The sequence below is a fragment of the Scomber scombrus genome, chromosome 3 (assembly GCF_963691925.1).
Source record: "Scomber scombrus chromosome 3, fScoSco1.1, whole genome shotgun sequence".
Taxonomy (NCBI): Eukaryota; Metazoa; Chordata; class Actinopteri; order Scombriformes; family Scombridae; genus Scomber; species Scomber scombrus.
This window is the reverse complement of record NC_084972.1, coordinates 27,925,949-27,949,956: the sequence shown is the minus strand read 5'-3', so window position 1 is coordinate 27,949,956 and position 24,008 is coordinate 27,925,949. Positions and strand designations below refer to the sequence as shown.

Below are 24,008 nucleotides of genomic sequence, written 5' to 3'. Positions count from 1 at the left end.
AGGAGCTGCTATTGCATTTTTTTTCTCTCCAGAAAAGAGAAGTTTTATGTGTCAATTCTTCCAAATAGGAAATGGGTAGGGGACAGGAGCGAGAGTGTATCCTCCTATTAGTGGCATATGGCGTTGTGGCTGCTGTGTTTCTTTCCCTCTGTCTCTCTCTCTCTCTCTCTCCCTCTTTTATTTTTTTATTTTTATGCACACTACTAGTTGAAGTGGTAACTAGGAGAGCATGACTAACTAGTTGTGGGTGAGATTATGGGATGCATCGTCATGGCAACAGACCAGACGTCACAATCTGGGCATGTGTGTTCCATTTTTGTCTTTCTTATTTTTCAGACTGGAAGACCTGGATAGAGATCAGTGGAAAAAAAATGTAAATGTTTTTTTTATTATTATTATATTTTTTTTACTCTTGGAGAGAAAAACCCTTAGATCCACTGCAAAAAAAAACAAAAAAAATTTAAAAAAGAATTCTAACTGAGCGACGAATAGATTTCTTTTTGGGTGAAGAAAGAAACGGGGCTGCGGCGTCTGGAGGGTTAACTTTCTGTATTCTCAACCTAAAAGGGGGTTTGGGGGCTATGAGATAAAGATGCCGGGGTCGCTGAGTAATGAAGACGAGGGACAAGACGACATGGATTTTGAAGACGATATGCCAGGTGAGGGAAAGAGGGGGGGGAGGCGGGGTGTCCTTCAGATTATTTTGCGCCGCTACGCCTTGAATGCGGGGAAAAGGGCTTGTCCTGCGTTCCTGAGACCAGAGAGGAGGAGGAGGGGTGGGGTGCAATAAGCAGAGTCATGCTATTATTTTTTGCACGACCTAGTGTCTTAAAGGTGGGAACGTGTTTTTTTTTCTTTGCCCGGCTGTCCTCACATCCAGCCTGATTTTGGCGAATGATGAAAACCCTGCTGCATGCTTTCTAAAGGCTGATTTTTTTTTCTTTCACAGGGCTGCATGCGTGTACAAGTGAATGGCTTGCGAGCAAGTCCTTAAAAAACACCCAAGTTTGTTTCAGAAAGCTGTTTTAAAAAAACCAAAACATGGCAGTGTATTTGGGTGCAGTGTCAGTGTGTGTTGCGATGATTGCTGCCATTCTCAATTAATGTGTGCATGTGCTTTTAAGTAGAAATGGGCTACAGTGACAGCATCCGTGTTCATTTTGTTATAGGCTAGAAGATGCGCTGCTGTTTCCACTTGTGATCAGGAGGCTGCTCCAACTTTCATTTTTTTCTTTTCTTTTCTTTTCTTTTCTTTTCTTTTCTTGCACTGCATGGCCGCAGAGGTGTGAAAGCCACGTGTAGGCTACAGTAAACAGTGCTTATCAAATGTGCTCCTCACTGTCAGACCTGTGTCCTGTTGGTGACCATGGTCAGCTTGTTTGTGCACTAACAGGAATTTAACAGTAACCCATAGCTCATTCAGTTTACATGGTGGCTTCGTGACCGGGCAATTTATCTGTCAACCACCCTGGCAATAAACCAGCTGTACTACATACGTCATTTTTTCTCCTTAAATGTGACCTTAACCTGTAGCCTGTAAGAATCCATTTGGCAACTGCTTTGTTTTCTTTTTGTAAGTTTGTCCACCAGCAGCCTTTCTGCTGGTTATCTGTAGGCCTGCTACTTAGATGACACATCCAATCAGTTAATGATGTCCCAGTCACAGTATTGAGTTAAAATGATGCTTCATTGATTGTATTCAATTAAACATTTCCTTTGACTTCTGTGATTAGGTTTACCAGCTGTGGGGTATCTTTGCTGTAGGCTATAGCAGCTATGCCTATTATTTAAAATAATGATGATAATAAACTTTATTTCTACAACGGTCCTCAAAACAATGCTGCAAAGTGCTTTTCAAAAACACATTGTAAAAATAGTCAGGTGAAATCATTTAGAATAATTTATAGTGCAACAAAAGAAGCAAATGCAATTTTAATGTCGATTTATTAAAATCTCTGTCAAACCAGGTCTGTTTCCTGGTCCACAGTGTCAGGAGCTGCTCCACTGTTGCATCCGACTGGACACAGACTGGCAATATTTATGACATGGTGTCAGTTTAACCACCTCAGTCAACAGATCCACAGATGTTCATCTTTTATTCTTCCTCCAGCTTCTTTGAGCATCAGATGATTTGATGGTTTAATGTCAAGGGCACGACATAAAAGATGCTGCTTCACCCTCAGCTTGCCTTTCACATCACAATGTGGAAAAGTTTTCTGCTTGTAATGATAGAGTGAGTTTGAAAGAAAGGTTGGGAATGTAAAAATCTAGTGCAATGTTGTTTCCAATAGTAGGTTTACTTCTTTACAAAATACAGTATAGGCTATACTGTATTTCATAAGTGTTGCTAATAGATACTGGACACATAAGAGAGAAAATGGTCTGGGTTTTACTCAAAATGAGGGTGTGTTTGTGACAAAAAAGATGAGAAATATTTTACTCACATTGGTGTTGTTTCATCATGTGGTGACACACAACTGAGTTGCCATGGTTCAATTTGTGCTAATCTTGCATGTGTTTAACTCTAAAGCTGATATTTTGTACCACTGTCACTAAAAAGGATGAATGTTAATCATAATATAACCTTATGACGAAATTGGTATTTACCCTTTTATAGATTTAGATATAGATATAGATTTCTATCCAGAGACAATTTTTTGAAAATACCTCAGCGTTGCTCTCGACAATGCTTTGTTCTTCTGTGAGGATAATTTATGGGATATTTTTGATAAGCCACATTAATACCAGCAGGTGTGCATGTGGAGGTTTTCAATATGGAGAGAAAAAAAGGCAGACGGAGAAAAGGAAGGTAAGAAACAGAGAAGAGCGTTGAGCAGTTGAGGCATCATCTATGGCTGCCAGCCGTAGCCTGAGGGAGAACACAATCACTGATGCGTGTCCCCAATAACCCAGTAGTTGGCTAAGCATGCATGAGAGAGGAAAGGTGCAATTGACAATGGCAAGAGGCAAGTGAAGATATGTGAGTAATCCAGTTTGAAAAATCAAAACGTTTTCATGTGTGAGTTGAAATTACTTTATGTCTGCCTTGATATGATTTAGCTTCTTTTGTGTTGTTGGCTATAAAGGGACTCCATTACTCTATATTGCTTTATGATGACACCCTGATAACAGAAACATTGTAGAGAAGGGTAAACATGTTGAAAATTAGTTGACCTACCTTTCTGAAGCTACCACAAGGCAATAAAGAGCTGCCATTCTGACATTAGAATAGGTTTTCAGTAACAATGGTCAATATCTTTGCTATCTTCTGTTTTATCTTTCTTCTCATCATGTCATTATCCATATACAAAGCGTTGAAAATCCCTTGTTATGCCGCTGATATGGAAGTTGTTTTTAGATAGTTTTACAGCCTCCGTCAACAGGCATCAAAGTGACAGACAAGGTCAGGAATCCAGGTCAGATTTTTCCCTTCATCAAGATGCTTGCATGCAATTAAAACACAACAATGTCAAAGCACATCCCAGGGGAACTTTAGACCCCCAAAAGCTGTCCTATCACAGCCTTTATTTGTTGTGGCATATAAAGTGTCCTAATTCCCTTTGTTTCACTCTGGGTGCTTACACTGTCACAGATTGTTCCATTGTGTTTTCTGTTTTAATTGTTTTGTTCTTCCCTAAAATTGAAAGATTATCATGGGCTTTTGTGTGCCTACAAATGTTATCCCCAATTGGTAAAGGGTCTATTTATGGATCCCTCACTGTGAAAGTTGACACCATTTTATTCCTGCTGCGCATGCACGTCGCTCGTGCGTGAGCGATGCTTTTTTAATGTGTATTTGCAGTTGAGTTGTGCTGCGTTCCAGAGTGTTTTATATCTGCGTTACATTGCGCATTTAATGATCTTGTGCATAAAATTGTCTGTAACAGATATGATTTTAATGGTGATATTTGGGTTATATTCTTTCATTACTTTGATGATTACATTTTCTAATAATAGTCTATGGATGTCTTTGTCTGAAGGCGTTTGAGCTATAAGCACTTAATCAATGAAGAGGAGAAAACCTTTGGCTCTTTCTTTTTCCTCCTCCTTCATGGCAAGCAATTCAGGGCAACATTAAGTGGGTATTTCCACATAGTGGCCAACAGAGAAACGGCTAATGTGTTTTCCAGTAAACTCAAGCCTCCTCACTTGGGAGTCGCTCATGAATCTCCCTCATAATGGGTCAGTCCAGTGGCCAAGCCCTTGTAGGAAGGTCAGGACTGTGTCTCTGCCATCCGTCTGCACTTTACACAAGGCTTGAGTGCCAAGTGGAGCTTTGGTCCTTTTTCTAACAGAATCTGGTGCCAGACCTCCCTGTGCCACATGACTGGGCGACCTCCCCCCTCTTCTGGCACTGTCTGGTCCACTCACCAGGAAGAAAGATTATCATTCCCCTGATGGCTTTCCCTCTGTGGAATTCACACGCCATTTACTGTAGGAAGGGTTCAGATTATAAGGCAGTGCAGGTGTAAAACAAAGACATCTTTTGTTTATTTTTTAGTTAATTGCATTACATTACATACAAATTAAATTAAATGACAGAGAGACCATTTTTTATTTAGGTATTAACCATAAACCAAAGTATTAGATATATAAAAATGTTTGATTGGATGGTGGTGCTGGAGTAAAAGTCAGGTGACCACCAAAGTCCTTGCAACTGGAGATAATGAATGTCTGTATCAAATTTCATGTCAATCCATCTGCTGATAACTCAATCTCATGATGGCAATAGTGGAAAGTCAGGGGCTCTTCAAAGTGATTAGGATACATCATCTGGGAACCATGAGCTGTACAACATTTTGTGCCAATCCATCTTGTAGATGTTGAGATATTTTCACAAGATAAGTAAAAACTTTGACCACCTGGTGGTGCTAGAAATGTCAACCACCGAAGTCTGTAGGATTAATCCTCTTGGGGATCATGGATGTCAGTACAAAATTTCATGGCAATCCATCAAATAGGTGTTGAAATATTTCAGCGGTGGGAGGATCAACAGATTGACATTGCCATCCCCAGAGCCACAATGTTGGCATGGGACCAAAACGACTTAGTCCACATATCAAAGTTTTAAACCCTACATCAGTAACACTGCAACACCACTGTCAAGTTTGAATGATTTATTGTACAAAAAGCAGAGCAAGGGATACACTCTGGCATCATCTGGTTTATTTAATCAGCGCTGTGTGCTCAACCTGTAAATTATAGTTTGCCAGTGGAAAAAAACGGTGTGAAGTGATGGACTGTGTGCTTTCTCTAATTCAGGCCCATCTCCATCTGCATCTGAGCCATGTCATCATCTGTGTGTCTAAGAGAGATGTGAGGCTTGCTGTGTTCCCATCATGACATAGATACAGCTAACGTACATCTGAGACATAAAAGGGCTTCCTGTTTGATGTAGTGAATACATAATCTGAAGGCTTTATTTAGAAAGAGAGAAATAAAAAGGAGAGAAACATGTGAGTCTGTGCTTGAGGGAAAAAGCACCTGCATTTTAACATAACCATAGTCAAATTTTAAGGTAATTAACATCTGTGAAATAATGTCATCGGTAAGCAGCTTCACTACAAAAATAAAGGGTACATAAGGCACGTTACCCCCAATTAACACTAAAGAAGTGGTGACACAGTTCATCTGGTGGTCAGAAGAAACACAATGAGCCTGTCATTGCCACTGATTAAAGCTTTGAAACCACTGGTGTGTGTGTGTGTGTCTGTGTGTGTGTGTGTGTGTGTGTGTGTGTGTGTGTGGGGTTACCTCCCGCTAGCTTTGCTAAATAGAAGATAAGTGGTTGGTGAGGTTTGTGTGTCTACTACACAGGAATCCCTCCTCCCCAATCTCTCACTCCAGCTACCCAGGGGAGTGGTAGACTGCAGGGCTAGTGTTGGCTGATTGACTCTGATACATGTGCTGCATATTTCATTCCCTCCAGTCTGTCTGTGTGAGACGCAGAGAGCAAGGGAGACACGCAGATGGATAGACTGAAAAAGACAGAAAGACAGTCGGAGACACGGAGGGAGAAAGAGAATGAGATCAACCTTTACAGGCCGGTTGCATTCTGTGTGTATTTTTTTGTGTGTCTCCTTATAGTGATGTATTGTTTGGGATTGTCTCTTTCCCTTACTTACTCCTCTGTGACCCACTATGGCATCAGTGAAGTCTGCTGCGCTCAGCAGTCAGCACGTTTGTACACAGCAGCTCTGAGACAGTACAGCTGACAACCAGCAGCAGGTCGCTTTAGTCCCAGCAAGCATTAAAGGCAGAAGATATGCTCAGTATACCTCAGTGGTCCTCCAGGGAGTTCCCATTTAGCGGCAGAGCAGGCACTCCATCTATTTGCGCTTAACGTTGATCCACACTCAATGATGTGTAATTATGAGGTTTATTTTGTCAAGTGCTCCTGCTGCCCTGACATTGATTGACTTTTCACTTTGTCATATTTTCAGTTTACCAGGCCTGCAACTAATTCTTACTGTAGGTTAATCTCTTTTTATCTTATTGATCAATCATTGTTTATAAAGTATCAGAAAAAAGCCATAGTAAAAAATAAGTAACATCTTCAAATCAACATCTTGTCCAACCAACAGTCCATGAGGTATTTAATTTACACTGTAACAAAGAAACAAACCTCATATTTGATAAGCAGTCACCAGAAAATATTTGGTATTTTTACTCAATCAATAACTAGAATTCTCATCAGTTTATTTAATTAATTTTCTGTTAATTGACTAATGGCTGCAGCACAAGCCAAATACCATTTGCCAATAGAAAAATTCATGCTCCTTACAAGCCAGATTGGCTGCGGACTAAACAAACTCGACAGTAGCCAAACTCTTCAGACTTTTCCAGGACGCTTTGCTGTAAGTGTTAATTTCTCATCTCACTCTGGGTTTCTAAAGCAGGTAATATTTTGTCTCTTTGTTTCTAGATGAGGATGACGAAGGTGAACGCAACACTGTTCCCCTCACGCCGCTCGACAGCTTCTTCTCTGATGATGAGTCACTCAAACAACAAAAGAAGAAGAAGCCCAAAAAGATGAAAGAAGGGAAAATGCCCAAAGTTAAGAAGAGGAAAAAGGAGGTAAGGTGTAATTCACGCTCAATACCATCTGTCATGACCCCGGACACAGCGGCTTGGCAGGCCTTTTTGGCTCAAGCTGTACCCCACGTTCTCTATTTCTCAAGCCATCGCTCTTTTGATGTCTCTGCAATTGGATCAAAGGTGTGTTTTGGCTGCTGGACTCCTTCTCTAATCTAAATGAGAGGCAGTGGACTGTCTCTGGCTTAGGGGAGGTTGGCAGCGGTGTCACCGTTATTGCCTGTGTAAGCTGTGGACACCAAGTGCCAGTTTAGAGTGTAGATTTGTGCTAGTGGTTTTGGTGCTGATAGCAGGGACTGCATGTCAGAAGTACAGTGTCGGTGCCAAGGTAGCAGTGGGAGTCAGAGCTGTGACAGAGTTGTTTTGACAACCTAGCTTTTCTAGCCTTTATTTTCCAACATTTATACAACAGGTTGGAGGTTTGAACTGCTTCCAGCCTTAACAATTATGATTTTTTTAAGCCAGTTTTGTTACTTTTGTTAAAGAGTGATAAATACAGAATGATGGAGATGTTAAGTAGTGAGGAGTAGGCCCAGTAAAATGTTATACTGGAATAGCTATGTAAACTTAGCTAAAATGTGCTAAAATTAGCCAAAAGAAGCTTCCATTGCCAGCAAGTGGCAACCTCTGGGCCTGAAAAATGAAGCCAATGCAAAAATGCCAAAATGCCCAATTTCACAGCAGAAATAAATATGTTTAGAGGCTGTTTTGGTCTCTAGGCTATAGCTAATTTACTAATCCATGACAACTTTATTATGAATTTGTATATATGTCTCACTCGTTTTTTATTAAAAAATTAATTTTATTAAGCCTTAAAGTTATGGATAATTAATGGGGTAGCCAATTTGAGTGACAGGTGGGTGCTGTCACAGGCAAGGCGAGTACAGTCGTAGCTCTAGCCGTTTTTATTTCAGTGTGTTTTCTGGTTGGTTTTCTGTTCATGAAATCTAATTGTAATAGTTGGGTAAAAAGTCTCGTTCAGCAATTGATTATACTAAAAGACACTATAAGGAGTCCCATGTACAGTATTTTCTGTTTTAATGGTTTTAAGCCTGTTTTTGTTAGCGAAAAATAGCATTATCGCATTTAACCATGAACTGTAAATGCACCATGCAACTAGTGGTAGGCCCAGCTCTATCATCTTGATGTTGACAGTTAAAGTGCAAACTCAAGGTTTCAAAATAGGATTCCACAAACCAATGGGTGACGTCACAGTGGCTATGTCCAGTATTTTTTATTTTTTTACAGTCCATGGTTACCAGTCAATGTAGGCTAAGGTGTAGCAGCAAAAACCCCAAAGTGCATTGAATTGTGCAAGGGTGTGTTGTATTACTTCTTAATAATGTTTTTATTTACAAGAGGGAGTTCATGTTATTTCACAACATCTGAAATATTATCACCTTCTAAAGTTGTTATGACAACTGTGTTATCAATTATGCACAAAACAAAATTAGCATGAAGCAAAATAAGCATTCTTTCAGAGTTGTATCTCTGGCCATCTAAGTCTCTTTTTCAGCTAAATGTTGCCCTATGTTCACCAGCCAGTCACTAACTCTGACTACTGTCTACCGTTTGGTGTTGGACACGTAGCACACAGTGGTTTTATCAGAGCTTTTTCACTGAAAACTGTTGACTGCTGCTGGAAATTTCATTGATGAGAGCAACATTTCAGAGTTTCTTGTGTTTAGGTCTTGTCACCGGCTGTTTTTCATCATACCCTCATCTGAACTCAACCCTAACTCTAACCAGACATCGTTAAAAGCCTAATCATAACCTAAATTAAGTTCTCACTCCGAGGGGAACTGGACTTCTACACAAAACATCTCGAAGACTAAGTTTCTTAATTAGGTCACAGAATCTGACAAGTTACAGAATACGATGCAACACCATAAAATATAGAAGATGAAATAAAAGAGCTGAGGTAAACTGCAGTCGGGTGATAATTAGGCTATGTGTGGGTTCGTCATTATGGGCAACACCTTTAACATAACGCAGTCTGGTTGCATCGATTACATAGAATAGAAGCAAACTCTTAAGCCTCATACACTTCTACTTTGTCTGGAAAATTTAACCAAACCTTGAAGCTATAAAGATTTTTTATTCAATGATTACAGGAATGCAATGAACTGTATTCCCAGTGTGATTCCCGCCTGTGTTGGCAGTGACTTTAACAGTGTCAGTGACATAGCCAGGATGTTCCCCTCTGCTGGCTGGAGATGCCAGCAGTGCTGTGAGGAGCTTGGCTGGCCAGGCTGCCACCCGGCCCTTTGGCTGCTTGTGGTAAACACTGAGCTCTGGGTCTCACCGAGCTAATGAGGGGGGGGACTCCCTCTGACACTCTCCTCTTCCCTTCCCTCTCACACACAGACTCTGCTCTGTATTTTCCTCTCCCTTCCCTCTCCCCTCTTGTCTCTTACACGCATCACCTCACTTCGCCTTGATCGTGATGCTGCTCTGCTTTTGTTACTGCCTTTGCGTCATAGCAATTTGCAGTTCTTTCTTTCTTTCTTCCTGTCTTTCTTCCTTTCTATCTTTCTTTCTTTCTTTCTTTCTTTCTTTCTTTCTTTCTTTCTTTCTTTCTTTCTTTCTTTCTTTCTTTCTTTCTTTCTTTCTTTCTTTCTTTCTTTCTTTCTTTCTTTCTTTCTCTCTGCCTTCCACATTTTGTCCTCTCTTGCCCTCCCACCGAGGAACCACTGCTGCTGTAATTCACTTCCAATCGCTCCCCAAGGGTTGGTGTCAAACAAGGGCCAAAAGTCAATTGGGGTCAGAGACTGTCAGTGGCACATCCCAGTCGTAGGTCAGAGTTACTGGTGGGAGGAATGGTAGCCAGGGAGAGACTGCCTTTGTCTTTCTCTCATCAGCAGCAGAAACAAAGGAGCTGCGTAGACATGGAGAGATATTCTGTGCCCTTTTTAAGGAAAAGATCTACTAAATCAATGGAATTTGACTTTATAGAAAGCCTGTTAATTTTATTGGAAAAGGAGATGCTGTGGTTTTGCCACCATAAAACCTCCACGAGGCTGTGAAGAGCTGCTTGTAGCTTTAACATTTTGCTGAAATGAAGTCAGGCTGGGATGAGCCTGTATCTTGTTTTTATAAGTTCAATATCCTCTCTGGGATTGTGAGTCAACAAAGAGCTGTTGCTGATTTCTGGGAAAAAGAAGAGGCAATTGTTCAGAAGCCATAGTGTTTTTACAGCAGTATTTTGGAACTACATTTTATTGAATATCCACTTCTTGGCTCATTTGATATTTTCTGTGGCATGCTCTGCAATCTCCCTAAGGCAATGCCATTATGGGGAAGAATCTAATTTGATTGCATTATCAGCACTTATCTGATTTTCTTCCCTCTGAAAGAAGAGTCACCCTCTTTGTTGCCACCAGTGTCCTCTTTGGTCCTATGATGTGTGTCTATCATTGAACTGTGGGCCACGGTGAGGTTGTTGCACAGTTCTACCTTGTCTTTGCAGTTGCTCTCAAGTCCACAGTGGTTCTGCTTCCTTGCTTCTCCCTCCTCCATCCCCACCCCCACTCCCATCCCCCATCTACAATCTTCAATTTACTCTCTCTCTCCTCTTCTTCTTCTTATGCATAAATGAGATTTGTCTAGACGGGTGCTGGAGCACCGGCTCTGCAACCACAGGCCTCTGCATAACAAGCTCGTTATGCAAACGTGTCTGATTGGATGGCGCCGTTCCATTGGCTGCCACTGTTATAGAGTGTGTGCATGGAGGGGGGGGGGGGGGGGGGGGGGGGGGTGAGTGGCAGGATAGAAAGAAAGAGTGAGAGAGAGAAAAAGAAAGGGGGAGCTGTTAAGAGAGTGAGAGAGAGAAAATAATGTGGGGGGTGGAGGGATTGGGGGGGCTGTGAGTTGTGAAGGAGAGAAAGTGAGAGAAAATGAAGGCGTGCAGGGGGGTGAGCTATGAGAAAGAGAGAGAAAACTAGGAAGAGAGAGTGAGAGAGAGAGCTAGAGCCAGACACTGCACAAATTTGGTCGCCATGGCAACACAGCCAGGCTGCTGGTAGGGTTGGCGGGCGCTGCGGCAACGTGAGCCTTTCCACTGCGCTACAGAGCAAAACGCCTGCAAGTCTCTCCATGGATCCACACAGGCCTGCTGAGCAACAGGCAGCGATCGGAGCACAAAGCCGCTGTGCACTAATTCACTCCATAGAATGTGCACACACATGCACACAAACACACAGATACATACATACTGTATATAAACATACACAAAGACACGCAAATGAACACATGGGAAGAAACACACACACAATATAGAGATTATAAAACAAACAAAACACACACACATACACACACACATGCATGCAACCAAAAAATGCATTTGTAGATTAAAGGAAAAGCACACAGTCAGAAATATACACAGATAAATATGTTCACAAACAAATATATGAACATGCACACTCCCACATACACACAAGCACACAAGTAATTAGGTGAGGGGTGCATAACGAGAGAAACATCAGATACTCCCTTTCTCTCTCTCTCTCTCTCTCTCTCTCTCTCTCTCTCTCTCTCTCTCTCTCTCTCTCTCTCTCTCTCTCTCTCTCTCTCTCTCTCTCTCTCTCTTTCTCTCTCACACACACACACACACATGCAGTCATAAGCACGCAACAGTGAATTTGCTCATATGCAACTCTCTTGATCACACAAACAACACCTGTTAACTGTTAAATCCATATAGCCTTCCAGATGTCTCATATTAAACAGGCAGGATGCAGCTCAGTCTACAGATCAGCTCTGAGCTGTGATTGGCTATGCTGCCTGAGGTGTACTGTTTCTTGGTTTAGTTTGTTGTCAAAGCACATGTAAAAAGGTGAACGTGCGAGTGATTAGACTCCTCATCAACTTGCCACCGACAGCATATAACACAATAATATCTATTTTATCACAGGAAGAAAAATGATATTAGTTAAGCAGTGACACTTTGGAGTGATGTAATTTAATTTATGCAAATGCCATCGAGTAGAAGCTTTTATCCAAAGTGCTTTATAGTACGACAGCATATGTTTTTAGCGTGGGTGGCCTCTGCGGAAGCTCTAATCCCTAACCCTGGCAAAATTAATGCCATGCTTATTTGCCCTATCATTGACTTTCATATTTTAATTATTCCCCCTCTTTTTATCGCTAGATTTGAAATTCTGTCTCAGAAGATAACTCCTAAATGAAGACAGATTTCCTCTGTCGTGCCAATGGTAAAATTCAGATTTGAAATTCAGCTGTGACATAGGAATCTAGCTTTGATGTAAGCTTTTGTCAGTCACAGTCATGTCCTGAGGTTGAGAGTGAAAGCAAGATTCAAAGCCAGATTCTGCCTGTTTACATTTATAAAAATAGCAGTTTGGCCGCAGCTCTCGACTACATCAAAGACAGACTGCTTAGGTGAAGATTTAATTCAACAAAAAATAGTTTGCGAAGATGTAAGTTATGCACATGCCGTATTTATCTGCTCCAGACTGAGAAAGATCAGGGATTATGTATGAACCTAACCCATGCTCATGCCCTACTGCCAATACCAAAGTACCAACAGTGGGCATTTATTTGTACATGTTGTTTCTGTGTTCCTATGCACACGCCTCAGGGAGGAATCCAGGCAAGAGTCGACAGCGACCTGGAGGAGACATCGGAGGTGGAAGAAGAGCGGGAACATCCAGAAATAGGCTCTGAGAGTGAGAGTAGCATGTATGGCCCCACCAAAAAGAAGAAGAAGAAACCGAAGGAAAAGAAAGAGAAAAAACCCCGGAAGAAGAAGAGAGACGAAGAAGATGATGACGACGACGATGATGATGGGAACTTGAAAGTAAGTCTGTGATTTGAAGCGCTTTTCACATAACTCAAGTTCATTTTCCAGGAACACAGCAAGTGACAAAAGAAACAAAATGAATACAAAGCCTAGCCAAACAGATGAAAAGTCTTCAGTGTAGATTTAAATAAAGGTGGACTCTGCATTGCAGATTGAAGCAATGAAGGCGTTTCAGTGGGTAAAGGCAGCAAATGATAATTTATTCCACAATCAGGTTTAGTGAAGTTTTATTAACCTTACCTTTTTCCAATGACTGTCCTGCCAATAGACTCTAATGTCCATGAACAGAAGTATACAACTGAAACCTTAAAATATGGTGTTTCCCTACCTTCTCAGCACTGTGGTAGTCAAACAGTGTAATAAATCCTTAAAACCTTTATGTAGGAATGTATTGCAAGGGTCTAACGATTGCAAATTGTGCATTTGCTTTATTATTTAGTCTGACCATCAGGATTCTAATTTATTTAACATCAATATTTTATTCATGAAGCATTCATAGTTTTACATATGATGGTTGATCTTTCTCATCTGTATTTCCCTAGGAACCTAAATCATCCGGCCAGTTGATGCAAGAGTGGGGTCTCGAAGACGTTCAGTATGGCTTCACTGAAGATGACTATAAAACCATCACCAACTACAAGGCTTTCAGCCAGTTCCTCAGGCAAGCGTCTAATTTCTTGTCTGGATTATCAACTTCTGTTAAATTCCTTTGTTCTGTCTCTGTTTCTGCGGATTGTCAGAGTCCTTCACTGAGAGGCTTCCAACAAAAACTCCACAGTGAGAGTAGAGTGTGGTGTGACGAGCAAACACTGCTCTTTTTGTTTGAGCTAGAAAGCTCGGATGTTGGTATAAAGAGTCTGTCTCACCTGGGGCTGTCTGGCTCGGCTAAGCCTCTGCTCCGACAAAGTGGAGCATGAGCTCCTGCAGTGCCCCCTGTGAGTAGTCAGCTGCTTACTGGATGCCTGTGACAGCCGGGAGGCTCTGGGACTCGGTGCTCTGACCCACTGTCTTTCACAGGCCAATGTGCCAAACCTCAAGCTGTTGGCTGACAAATCACAAACATGACATACACACACCAAAGCAGGGAGAACAAAACTTAAGGGGCAGCGGGGTGTCAGAAAATCAAGACCCAGATCCCTCCAGTGCTGAGGGAAGTAGAAATTACATCAACGGGAATGAAGTGTGAAATAATAAAGCTGCTGTTGTTGTCTCTCCTCTCCCCCTGGTTTTACTCAGGCCTCTTATTGCCAAGAAGAACCCGAAGATTCCCATGTCAAAGATGATGACAGTGTTAGGGGCCAAGTGGCGAGAATTCAGTGCCAACAACCCGTTCAAAGGCGCATCTGCAACCGCTGTGGCCGCCGCTGTGGCTGCCGCTGTGGAAACGGTAACCGTGGCACAGCCAACGTCTGTCAGCAGCAGCCAGCCGAGCTCTCAGCTGGGGCCAATCAAAAAAGCCAAAACCAAAGAGGGAAAGGGTAAGGCCCAGTGAACTGTGACGGTACGCATATTTTTAGAAATAATAGCGAGAATACCTCTCTGTTAACCCAACTGTGGCCTAAATCTGTGTGTCTCAGGACCAGGAGTTAGAAAGAGAAGCAAGAGTGTAAAAGAGGTGAAGAAGAAACCGAAGCCGAAAAAGACCAAATCAAAGTCGGGCCAAAGTGGGAAGAAGAAGAAAGCATCCTCGGTATGTCTTGTTATTTTGTAGCTCATTCTTCCTCTCAGTTTCTCTACTACTGTATACTTTCAATGAATCGTTTTTAGTGTAGCTTTCAGCTCTTTGGTTTGTATGTATGCTTTTCCAGAGTGAGGAGGACTTTCTGGAGGAGTCAGACTTTGATGACATCAGCATCCACAGTGCCTCTGTGCTTTCTGATACCTCGGGGGCCGCCACCAAGAAAAAGGCCCGACGTGGGCGGAAAAAAAGAAAAAGTATGTTTACTCTATACGCTCGCCATGCTCTGTGGTGTTTTTTCCCCCTCCAAAATCCCATTGAAAACCCTCAGAACCACACTGTTTGGTTTGATTATGAGTAACGGAATTAAAAATGATTTTCTTAAGCTTTATTTATTTTGGTAATCTTTTCTGAAGGCATGTTGCCCTCACGCTCTCTTTGTAATGTGTACTTTAACCTATACTATTGGTTATTAAGCGGTTGCATTCAAGTACACTTTTTATGTGGGAACTGCCACTTCCTGTTTGCCTCTTTCGTTTCCTTTCTCCAGAGGAGGATGGGGACGGCTATGAGACAGACCACCAGGACTACTGTGAGGTTTGCCAGCAGGGTGGAGAGATCATCCTATGTGACACCTGTCCCAGAGCGTACCACCTGGTCTGTCTGGACCCTGAGTTGGAGAAGGCCCCTGAGGGCAAATGGAGCTGTCCACACTGTGTGAGTAGATTAATTTGATCAGAAACTGTATATTTATGAAGTTTTGTGGATATCATAAGCGGTGACTCGTGGGACAGTGCAGCTGGTAAACTGAGTGGGTAGAATCTATATGTTGACATTGATTGGCATTAGCATGAACACAGTTATAACATAAATATTTTAGATCCTGTAGTATTCATTTCATAAATGTGTTACTTGTAAATATGCACCTTGGTTCTAGACTGCCATTACACAAGATATCTTCCACTGTATATGTCAGTTTCCTTCCGATCTGTGCGGGTTTGATTTCTGTGATACTACTGAATACACAGCATGTGCACAGGGATATTTTAGAGCGACCTGTAAAGAGTAAGACCTTCTGACAACCTCACATAACATATTATACTGTATGTCTATCAGTTATGAACTGTTGAGCCAAAGAGTGATTTTACTCATCTTGGAGTCTTTAATTTAATACATTTTAAAGGCCTTTAAGGGAGATAAAACGATCCTGTATTTCACAGGGAAAAAAAGCACAGAGATTTCTGCAGAAACATTTATTTTTCTTACAACCCTTTGGATTTATCTTTTGACCCTCTGGGGGTTCCCTAAATCCACACAGGAAACCACTGATCTAGAATATTGTTTGCATAAAGCTGTGGTTAATGCTGTTAGTGGAGTTTGACTCTGTTTGTGCTGTGAGAAAACAACTATAATTATCTGTACAAGAAAGTCACTCATGTATGTTCTTCAAAGTTAGTTGTAAATATCATAAATGTCATACATATGTCTTCAAGGTAAAGTTAGGTCAAACTTAAATGTGGGTGAACCTCATTTAGGAGTATTTTACCCTCTGCTGCACACTGGACCATTTTTATGGTAACTGTGTCTCTCAGGAGAAGGAAGGAATCCAGTGGGAGGCAAAGGATGAGGAGGAGGAGGAGGAGGAAGAGGCACCAGGAGAGGAAGAAGATGACCACATGGAGTTTTGCCGAGTGTGTAAAGATGGAGGAGAGCTACTGTGCTGTGACACCTGCCCATCATCCTACCACATCCACTGTCTCAACCCGCCTCTGCCCGAGATACCCAACGGAGAGTGGTTGTGTCCACGCTGCATGGTGAGCTGACTTTTGGATCCAAATCCTGAATTTGTACTATTGTTATTGTTTTTCGTACTTATTATTTATTGTTCTTTTTGCTTTTTTAATTGATGCCCTTCTATTTTTACTGTCCACTTGCTGCTCTAATATTGCTAATTTCCCCATTGTGGGACTAACAAAGGAATATCTTATCTTATGTTATATCTTATCTTAGCAGAGTAAGCTAAACTTTAACAGATAATCTTCAGGGGTGCGCTGTTAATTACTATACTTTCAAACATTTTCACTGAGATGTGAATTATATCTGTATTTTCACCAATATCTAAGCTTAATGTACAGATGACTGCATGCATTATAATATCACAACACCTTTCCTTTTTCTCTTAGTGCCCTCCTCTAAAAGGAAAGGTACAAAAGATTCTCCACTGGACATGGGGAGAACCGCCGCTGCCAGCTGAGCTGCCTGCAGGCCCTGATGGCAAGCCAACAGACCCACTGACCAAACCCCCACTCAAGGGCCACCCGGAGAGGGAATTCTTTGTTAAGTGGGCCGGCCTTTCGTACTGGCACTGCTCCTGGGTCAGCGAGCTGCAGGTGAGACACCAGAAGTAGGTTCAATCTCAAATTAACATTGCTGCTCTCTTTGGCCACAGGAACCATGTGTTCTCTCAGCAAGATGTGGAACACAAAGAGTGAGCCAAGAGACCGAGGTTTTTAATGAACCATCTTATGCCGTTTAATTTACAATGTTAGCCGTTTTGTTGTCAGTCATTAAACAAGTATACAAGTAAGTTCTCATTGTTTCACTTGTCAAACCGTCCAAACTGCAATCACAATTAGTAGGGAATTCAAAGCACTCAAACCTCAGTGTCATTTAATTTAGAGATGAAAAAAAACAATTTGTTGTTTTCAGACTTGGTCCCGCAGACATCTCGCCTTCTTTCTCAAGAGACAGGATAGCTTCCCTAATTTATTTTGTGGCCGTCCTTCTTTCATTAAATCCATTCTGGAACTTTGAGTAGCTAATCAAATTAGTCTCAATCCCGTGGATACATTATACATTGCATTCTTCACCAGAGGTGATGCTGAGTGTACTAAGCACAATCTATTGTTGGGTTTCTGCGATTGTGCAGTTGGAGCTGTACCACACCGTCATGTATCGGAACTACCAGCGTAAGAACGACATGGACGAACCTCCGCCATATGACTACGGCTCAGGAGAGGAGGAGCTCAACAACGAGAAGAGAAAGAGCAAAGACCCCCAGTACGCTGTGATGGAGGAGCGCTTCTACCGCTACGGCATTAAACCAGAGTGGATGGTTATCCACAGGATACTCAACCACAGGTGGCTGCACTCAGTTACACGCATTCTCCATGTTGAGGTGCCTACACTGCTTCATTTTTAAGATTCTTCTTTTACTTTTTAAATTATTTTTTATAAATTGGCATTTAATGTAATTTTGAGATGGTGACAGGGAATGAGGTCCCGGCTGGATGTGAACAAGGGAAAGTTGCAGGGCATGACCAGCGCCGAGACCTAAAATCCTTGATGTGAAGAAGCAGCTCAGTTTGCTTGTTGTCATATGCAATATCATTTTATAGATGACAGAAGACATTTTCTTCAGCAAATTTCAGAGTATACTAGAGATGATAGGTTATCAAAACCACAGAAAATGCGCATTTGTTTCATATCCGAATGAACCCCGGTATTATCTTCGCAGATTTTTCCAGACATTCCAGTCCTATTGTGGAGCCTGTAACCTCATGATGAGATGTACTGACATGAGTTATATTTGAATTTGTTTTGACTCTAGTAGATTTGCTCTCGAGTTAAATTTTATATCTAAAAGTATTCCTCAACACATCTGCCTCCAGCTGTAAGAACAGGAAATGGCTTTCATGTGATCTTGAATGTGATGGTGTTAAGTGCTGTTAACAGTTAACAATTAATTTAAAAAAAAAAAAAACTTAATTCCCTAATACAGAGCTTTATTATTGATCAGCATAATTAATCTAAATTGATCTATATTGATCTAAAAACCCTGAGCTTGAATTTTTTGTTTATGTTTGTTCTTCCCTGTAGTTTTGATACAGATGGGGATGTGCATTACCTGATCAAGTGGAGAGACCTTCCCTATGACCAGTGCACCTGGGAGGTGGAGGACTTTGATGTCCCGGAATATGACAGCCATAAAGCTTCTTACTGGGACCACAGGTAGGTTAACAATATGTTACGAATTATTTTAATATTTTTCCATACCTATTTGCATAGCTTACAATAAGTCCCAGGCACACAGATATAAACAAAGGAATATACCCACATCTGCTGTTGTTTCTCTTCTGCCCTTCCCTCAATCTGTGATGCCCCCATTTTTTTTAGTTATTGAGCACATCATGCAAATGTATTGCTGCAATTATTTGATTATATTGCCAGGGAGCAAATTCTAGGGGAGGACCAACGCCCCCTGGTGGTGAGGAAAGGAAAGAAACTCAAGGATGACCATCCAAAGAGGGAGGTCCCTCCTGATGCTCCCATCATAGATGTGAGTTGGGATATTTAGATGCACTTTGGTCAAATCACAGGAGAAACAGAGCTCTGGACAACTTATTATTTTATATACAAGTGAAAATTATATTGTGATTTAGCCTGATAAACAATACTGTACCTTTACTCTACCTAAATAGTTGACATTAGCACATGTAGTACCACTACAAAATACCTCTGTGTTCTCTTTTTACCAGCCTACAATCAAGTTTGAGCATCAGCCATGGTATATTAATGCCACTGGAGGAACACTGCACCCATACCAGCTGGAGGGCCTGAACTGGTTGAGGTTCTCCTGGGCTCAGGGCACAGATACCATCCTGGCTGATGAGATGGGTCTGGGGAAGACGGTGCAGACAATAGTGTTTCTCTACTCCCTTTATAAGGAGGTGAGGATGGAAGAATGCCCTCTTTTATTATGTCTATATGACATAGCATAGTAAATATCACAGTGTGGTATAAAAAGCATAGAAATTCTAATAGTACAAAAGGTACTATAGACTTAAGTGATAAAATCGTATAGTGTATTTTCTTCTAGTGATGAAAGAGTCATTCAATTATGTACTTCTTCTCTCTGTCCCTTAGGGTCACTCTAAGGGTCCCTTCTTGGTGAGCGCACCCCTCTCCACTATTATCAACTGGGAGAGGGAATTTGAGATGTGGGCTCCAGATTTTTACGTGGTGACGTATACCGGTGACAAAGACAGCAGAGCAATCAGCAGGGAGAACGAGTTTACCTTTGAAGACAGCGCAGTAAAATCAGGACGAAAAGTGTTCCGCATGAAGGTACTTCACGTTCACACACACCACATCCGGATGTTTTCAGATACTTTGGTTTGTTTGAACTTGTTCAGTTTCCAGATGTTTGGGGTTTGGGTGGTTTACATCCTACGTGACACTAACATCTGAATTTTAAGGTGTAGAGTTCCTATTTTTAACTGAGCATAAAGAATTTGTAAATCTTAGTGCACAATGCAGTAGAGAGTAATAAATCATTTTCCTTCCACCACCCGCATGATTTCACACCAAATTGCTCAACATTAGATATATTTTGTTCAAGTTCTTCCTTCCTCCCCTTGCAGAAGGACACTCCTATCAAGTTCCATGTGTTGCTGACATCCTATGAGCTGATCACAATAGATCAAGCCATTCTGGGCTCCATCACCTGGGCCTGCCTGGTGGTAGATGAGGCCCACAGACTGAAAAACAACCAATCAAAGGTAAAACAGCATTTCTGGCACTGGTAGCGGCCTGTTCCACAAACAGTATGGAAGTTATCAGAAACAGAAAAAAACAGGAAAATAACAGGAAAACATAGAGATAGGAGTAGGAAATGTTTATCCACCAAGAAGTTTTACATGTGTCACACCGCATAAAAATGTGTCCTGTCCAGTTTTTCAGAATTCTCAATGGGTATAAGATCTACTACAAGCTGCTGCTGACTGGGACTCCTCTTCAGAACAACCTGGAGGAGCTGTTCCACCTGCTTAACTTCCTCACCCCAGAGCGTTTCAAGTAAGTTTCCCATCTCTTCTATCTATCTTTTTCATCCCCCTGCTTTTCAATCCCCCTCGATCTTGTCTGTTGGTTGTTTCTGTTAGTTGTTTCATCAGATAGATAGATTGATCCTTTATTAGACAGATGGATGGATGGATGCATAGCTTGCCAATTAGATAATCCCTTAATTATTACTTTATTGTTTATGTGTGATATGTAATCTGTGCAGTAACCTGGAAGGCTTTCTGGAGGAGTTTGCCGACATATCTAAAGAAGACCAGATCAAGAAGCTCCACGACCTGCTCGGGCCACACATGCTCAGGAGGCTGAAAGCTGATGTCTTCAAGAACATGCCTTCAAAGACAGAGCTGATTGTCAGAGTGGAGCTCAGCCCAATGCAGAAGTATGACCTGGGATAAAAGAAATATTAATGGGAAAATTGCTGCAGTAGACATTGACAGCTGGCCATACTAGAGAGACTACAGTTCAGAGCTAACAAGAAAATTGGACAAACAAGCTGATATCAGTAGATGTGACGGCAGGTGTTACTGTCATTTTGGAAAATAATATTTTAAATCTGTTTACGATTGCCCAGTGTGAATGTTAGTAGCTTTGTGATTTAAAATGTGATATGGTGCATAAACAATGAATTTTTAATTTATGCTAAAATAGGTTGTTTATCCACTCTCCTGGATCATGTTTTTTGCCTGAGGGATGATTTGTTTTTGAAAAAGTGGAATTTAATGAATATGAGAATGTGATGTGATTTTGCACTTTGTTTTTTTAACTCCTCATGATTTAGTCCCATCTGTGTCCCCTGACCCTTAGAAAATATTACAAGTTCATCTTGACGCGAAATTTTGAGGCTCTGAACTCAAAGGGAGGAGGGAACCAAGTATCCCTGCTAAACATTATGATGGACCTGAAGAAGTGCTGCAACCACCCCTACCTGTTCCCTGTGGCTGCTGTGGTAAGACAGCAACTCTACTTGTAGATGCATATTGGTTATCAATACTGAGAGTCAAATTTTGGCTAATGATATTGAATGTTGCATGAGAGGAATGCCTGTGCAGAGATGCTATGGTCATTTTGTTACTGAAAGTTGCAACTTTTGTCTGCTGGTTTTGCAGAGGTGGGAAGTAGGAAGTAACAAAGTATTTGTACTATGTGACTGCTTGGAAGAATAAAACAAATTTTTTCCAACTTTTTCTAGTAAATTTGCGACTTTATAATGTCGGAGAATATCCAACTTTTTTTCTAGCAAATTTGCGACTTTATACTGTCGGAGAATGTCTTTTTTTTTTACACAAGTATCTGTACTTCTACTTAAGTATGGAATGTGAGTTCTTTTGCCACCTCTGCTGGTTTGGAAATATGTGTCCTAAATTGCCCTTTATAATAACAGTCTTAAAGCAAGATATTGTTGTTGTTTTTATTATTAGTATTCAGGTACTTCTCCAGTTGATGTCTGGAATTGATTTTTGTATTTGCAGGAGGCTCCTGTTTTGCCCAACGGTTCTTATGACGGCAACCAACTGGTGAAGTCCTCAGGAAAACTGACTCTGCTTCAGAAAATGCTGAAGAATCTCAAAGATGAAGGACACAGGGTTCTTATTTTCTCTCAGGTAACAGTTGAATAAATGTTGTGTCTGGGAAAGTTCTCATTGATCGGTGGCCATGAAATCCTGAAAATCCAACCATCCATATCTTAGCTGTTCCACTAGCAATATCAATTATTTGTGGCAGACTGATATTGTATATATCTTCAAACATAATTCTGAGTGGAGATGCAGTTTTATTAATTTTAATAATCTCTACTCTGATTAGTTGCGTAATCTTGTAATACCATTTTATTTTTTACAGATGACAAAGATGCTGGATCTGCTGGAAGATTTTCTTGAGTACGAGGGTTATAAATATGAGCGTATTGATGGAGGGATTACTGGAGGCCTAAGGCAGGAGGCCATTGACCGTTTCAATGGTGAGTTTGTTAATCTACAATCTATCTGGGTGTGATTGTGTGGACACACACTTGACTTTCACTCATTCACATGCTCTGACACACAAACTGATTCTCTGCTTTCTGTCACAGCACCGGGCGCTCAGCAGTTCTGCTTCTTGCTTTCCACACGTGCTGGAGGTCTTGGCATCAACCTGGCGAGTGCAGACACTGTAATCATCTACGACTCTGACTGGAATCCCCACAATGACATCCAAGTATGGAATATCTCACCTAATCTCTGATAAACACGCTTTTCTCGCTTTTGTCATAGCTTTTAACCAGCAGATCTTTGTATTATATGGCTTTTGAGAATGCTTTAATAATCTTATTATGTTGTTATTTTCAGCTTTTCGCTTCCTTGCCATCCCCTGTAACTATCTCTTTTCTCGCTCCATCGTTTGATTCTCCCAGGCTTTTAGCAGAGCCCACCGCATCGGCCAAAACAGGAAGGTGATGATCTATCGATTTGTGACGCGGGGCTCAGTGGAGGAGCGAATCACTCAGGTTGCAAAGAGGAAGATGATGCTGACCCACTTGGTGGTGCGGCCTGGCCTGGGCTCCAAAACTGGCTCCATGTCCAAACAAGAACTGGATGACATCCTCAAGTTTGGTACAGAGGAGCTTTTCAAGGATGAGATTGAAGCAGCACGAGCCATGGGTATGTCTGCACACCAGGATACAGTACAGATGCTGGTCTGCTTACAGCCCTTGACACATATAAACTGTTATAGCATTATTAAACCTGCTTTTCTCAAAAATGACTTCCCGATCACAATGCCAGTTTCTTGATTGAAGGGCACCTTTATTCTCGCTCAGTGTGTACTGAAATTTGTTAAAAAAGAGTGGCCTTTTGTGTTGTGCTTCTCATCAACAGGTGACAACAAAGATGGTGAGGAGGGCAATGTGATTCACTATGACGACGATGCCATCTCAAAGCTGTTAGACCGCAGCCAGGATGCCACTGAAGACACTGAGATTCAGAACATGAACGAGTACCTGAGCTCCTTCAAGGTGGCTCAGTATATGGTGAAAGAAGAGGACGGAGAGGTGAGAATATACTCAAGCATCTCTGTCTGAGAGTTAGAGTATCTGACACACAACTTCAAATCAGCATTACTGTAAAGATACCCTGTGGTGGACGTGCCAACTGGTGGTGCTAAAGAGTAATGTTTTGATGAGCAGGCCCTGAATTGTTTTTGGCTGATGCATGAAGACACACAGGGGTGACGTGATACATATTTTTGCTGACTGTAGAGGGTCATGACATTGTTAAAGGTTGTTAATGCATTAATAAAAGGATAATCGTTTGGCAAAACTTAAAAAAAAACAAACAACATGTTTGTAAGGCATAATGGATGCACAAATAATGTAAAAAAAACCTCAGAGGGTGCATTTAATTCAAAGTTCAAAAGTGCCATTTTATCAACTACGAGTTTGAGACATACAGAGATGTTTTATGCTTATATACTGAAGGGGAACTGTATTTTGTATCTGCTGTATCTGTATCTGTATGAGGTTGTATTTTAGCATTTAGATCAACTGTTCTTGTTCAGAAGTGTTGCCATTGCTCCGGA

The 24,008-nt window shown here is 41.4% G+C and overlaps 1 protein-coding gene across 1 annotated transcript in view; it reads left to right on the top strand.

Moving 5' to 3' along the window:
- Positions 1-592: 592 nt before the first annotated feature.
- Positions 593-24,008, top strand: part of chd5 (chromodomain helicase DNA binding protein 5) — a 34,877-nt gene continuing 11,461 nt past the window's right edge. The window contains exons 1-24 of the mRNA XM_062443353.1: positions 593-659; positions 6,926-7,077; positions 12,695-12,913; positions 13,459-13,577; positions 14,153-14,394; positions 14,494-14,606; positions 14,725-14,851; positions 15,145-15,311; positions 16,187-16,408; positions 16,778-16,984; positions 17,524-17,735; positions 18,474-18,605; positions 18,825-18,933; positions 19,133-19,324; positions 19,521-19,721; positions 20,018-20,155; positions 20,329-20,450; positions 20,662-20,835; positions 21,261-21,402; positions 21,926-22,057; positions 22,296-22,413; positions 22,525-22,649; positions 22,846-23,092; positions 23,309-23,481. Coding sequence (XP_062299337.1) covers positions 593-659; positions 6,926-7,077; positions 12,695-12,913; positions 13,459-13,577; positions 14,153-14,394; positions 14,494-14,606; positions 14,725-14,851; positions 15,145-15,311; positions 16,187-16,408; positions 16,778-16,984; positions 17,524-17,735; positions 18,474-18,605; positions 18,825-18,933; positions 19,133-19,324; positions 19,521-19,721; positions 20,018-20,155; positions 20,329-20,450; positions 20,662-20,835; positions 21,261-21,402; positions 21,926-22,057; positions 22,296-22,413; positions 22,525-22,649; positions 22,846-23,092; positions 23,309-23,481 — 3,852 coding nt within the window. The remainder of the gene's footprint in view (positions 660-6,925; positions 7,078-12,694; positions 12,914-13,458; positions 13,578-14,152; positions 14,395-14,493; positions 14,607-14,724; positions 14,852-15,144; positions 15,312-16,186; positions 16,409-16,777; positions 16,985-17,523; positions 17,736-18,473; positions 18,606-18,824; positions 18,934-19,132; positions 19,325-19,520; positions 19,722-20,017; positions 20,156-20,328; positions 20,451-20,661; positions 20,836-21,260; positions 21,403-21,925; positions 22,058-22,295; positions 22,414-22,524; positions 22,650-22,845; positions 23,093-23,308; positions 23,482-24,008) is intronic.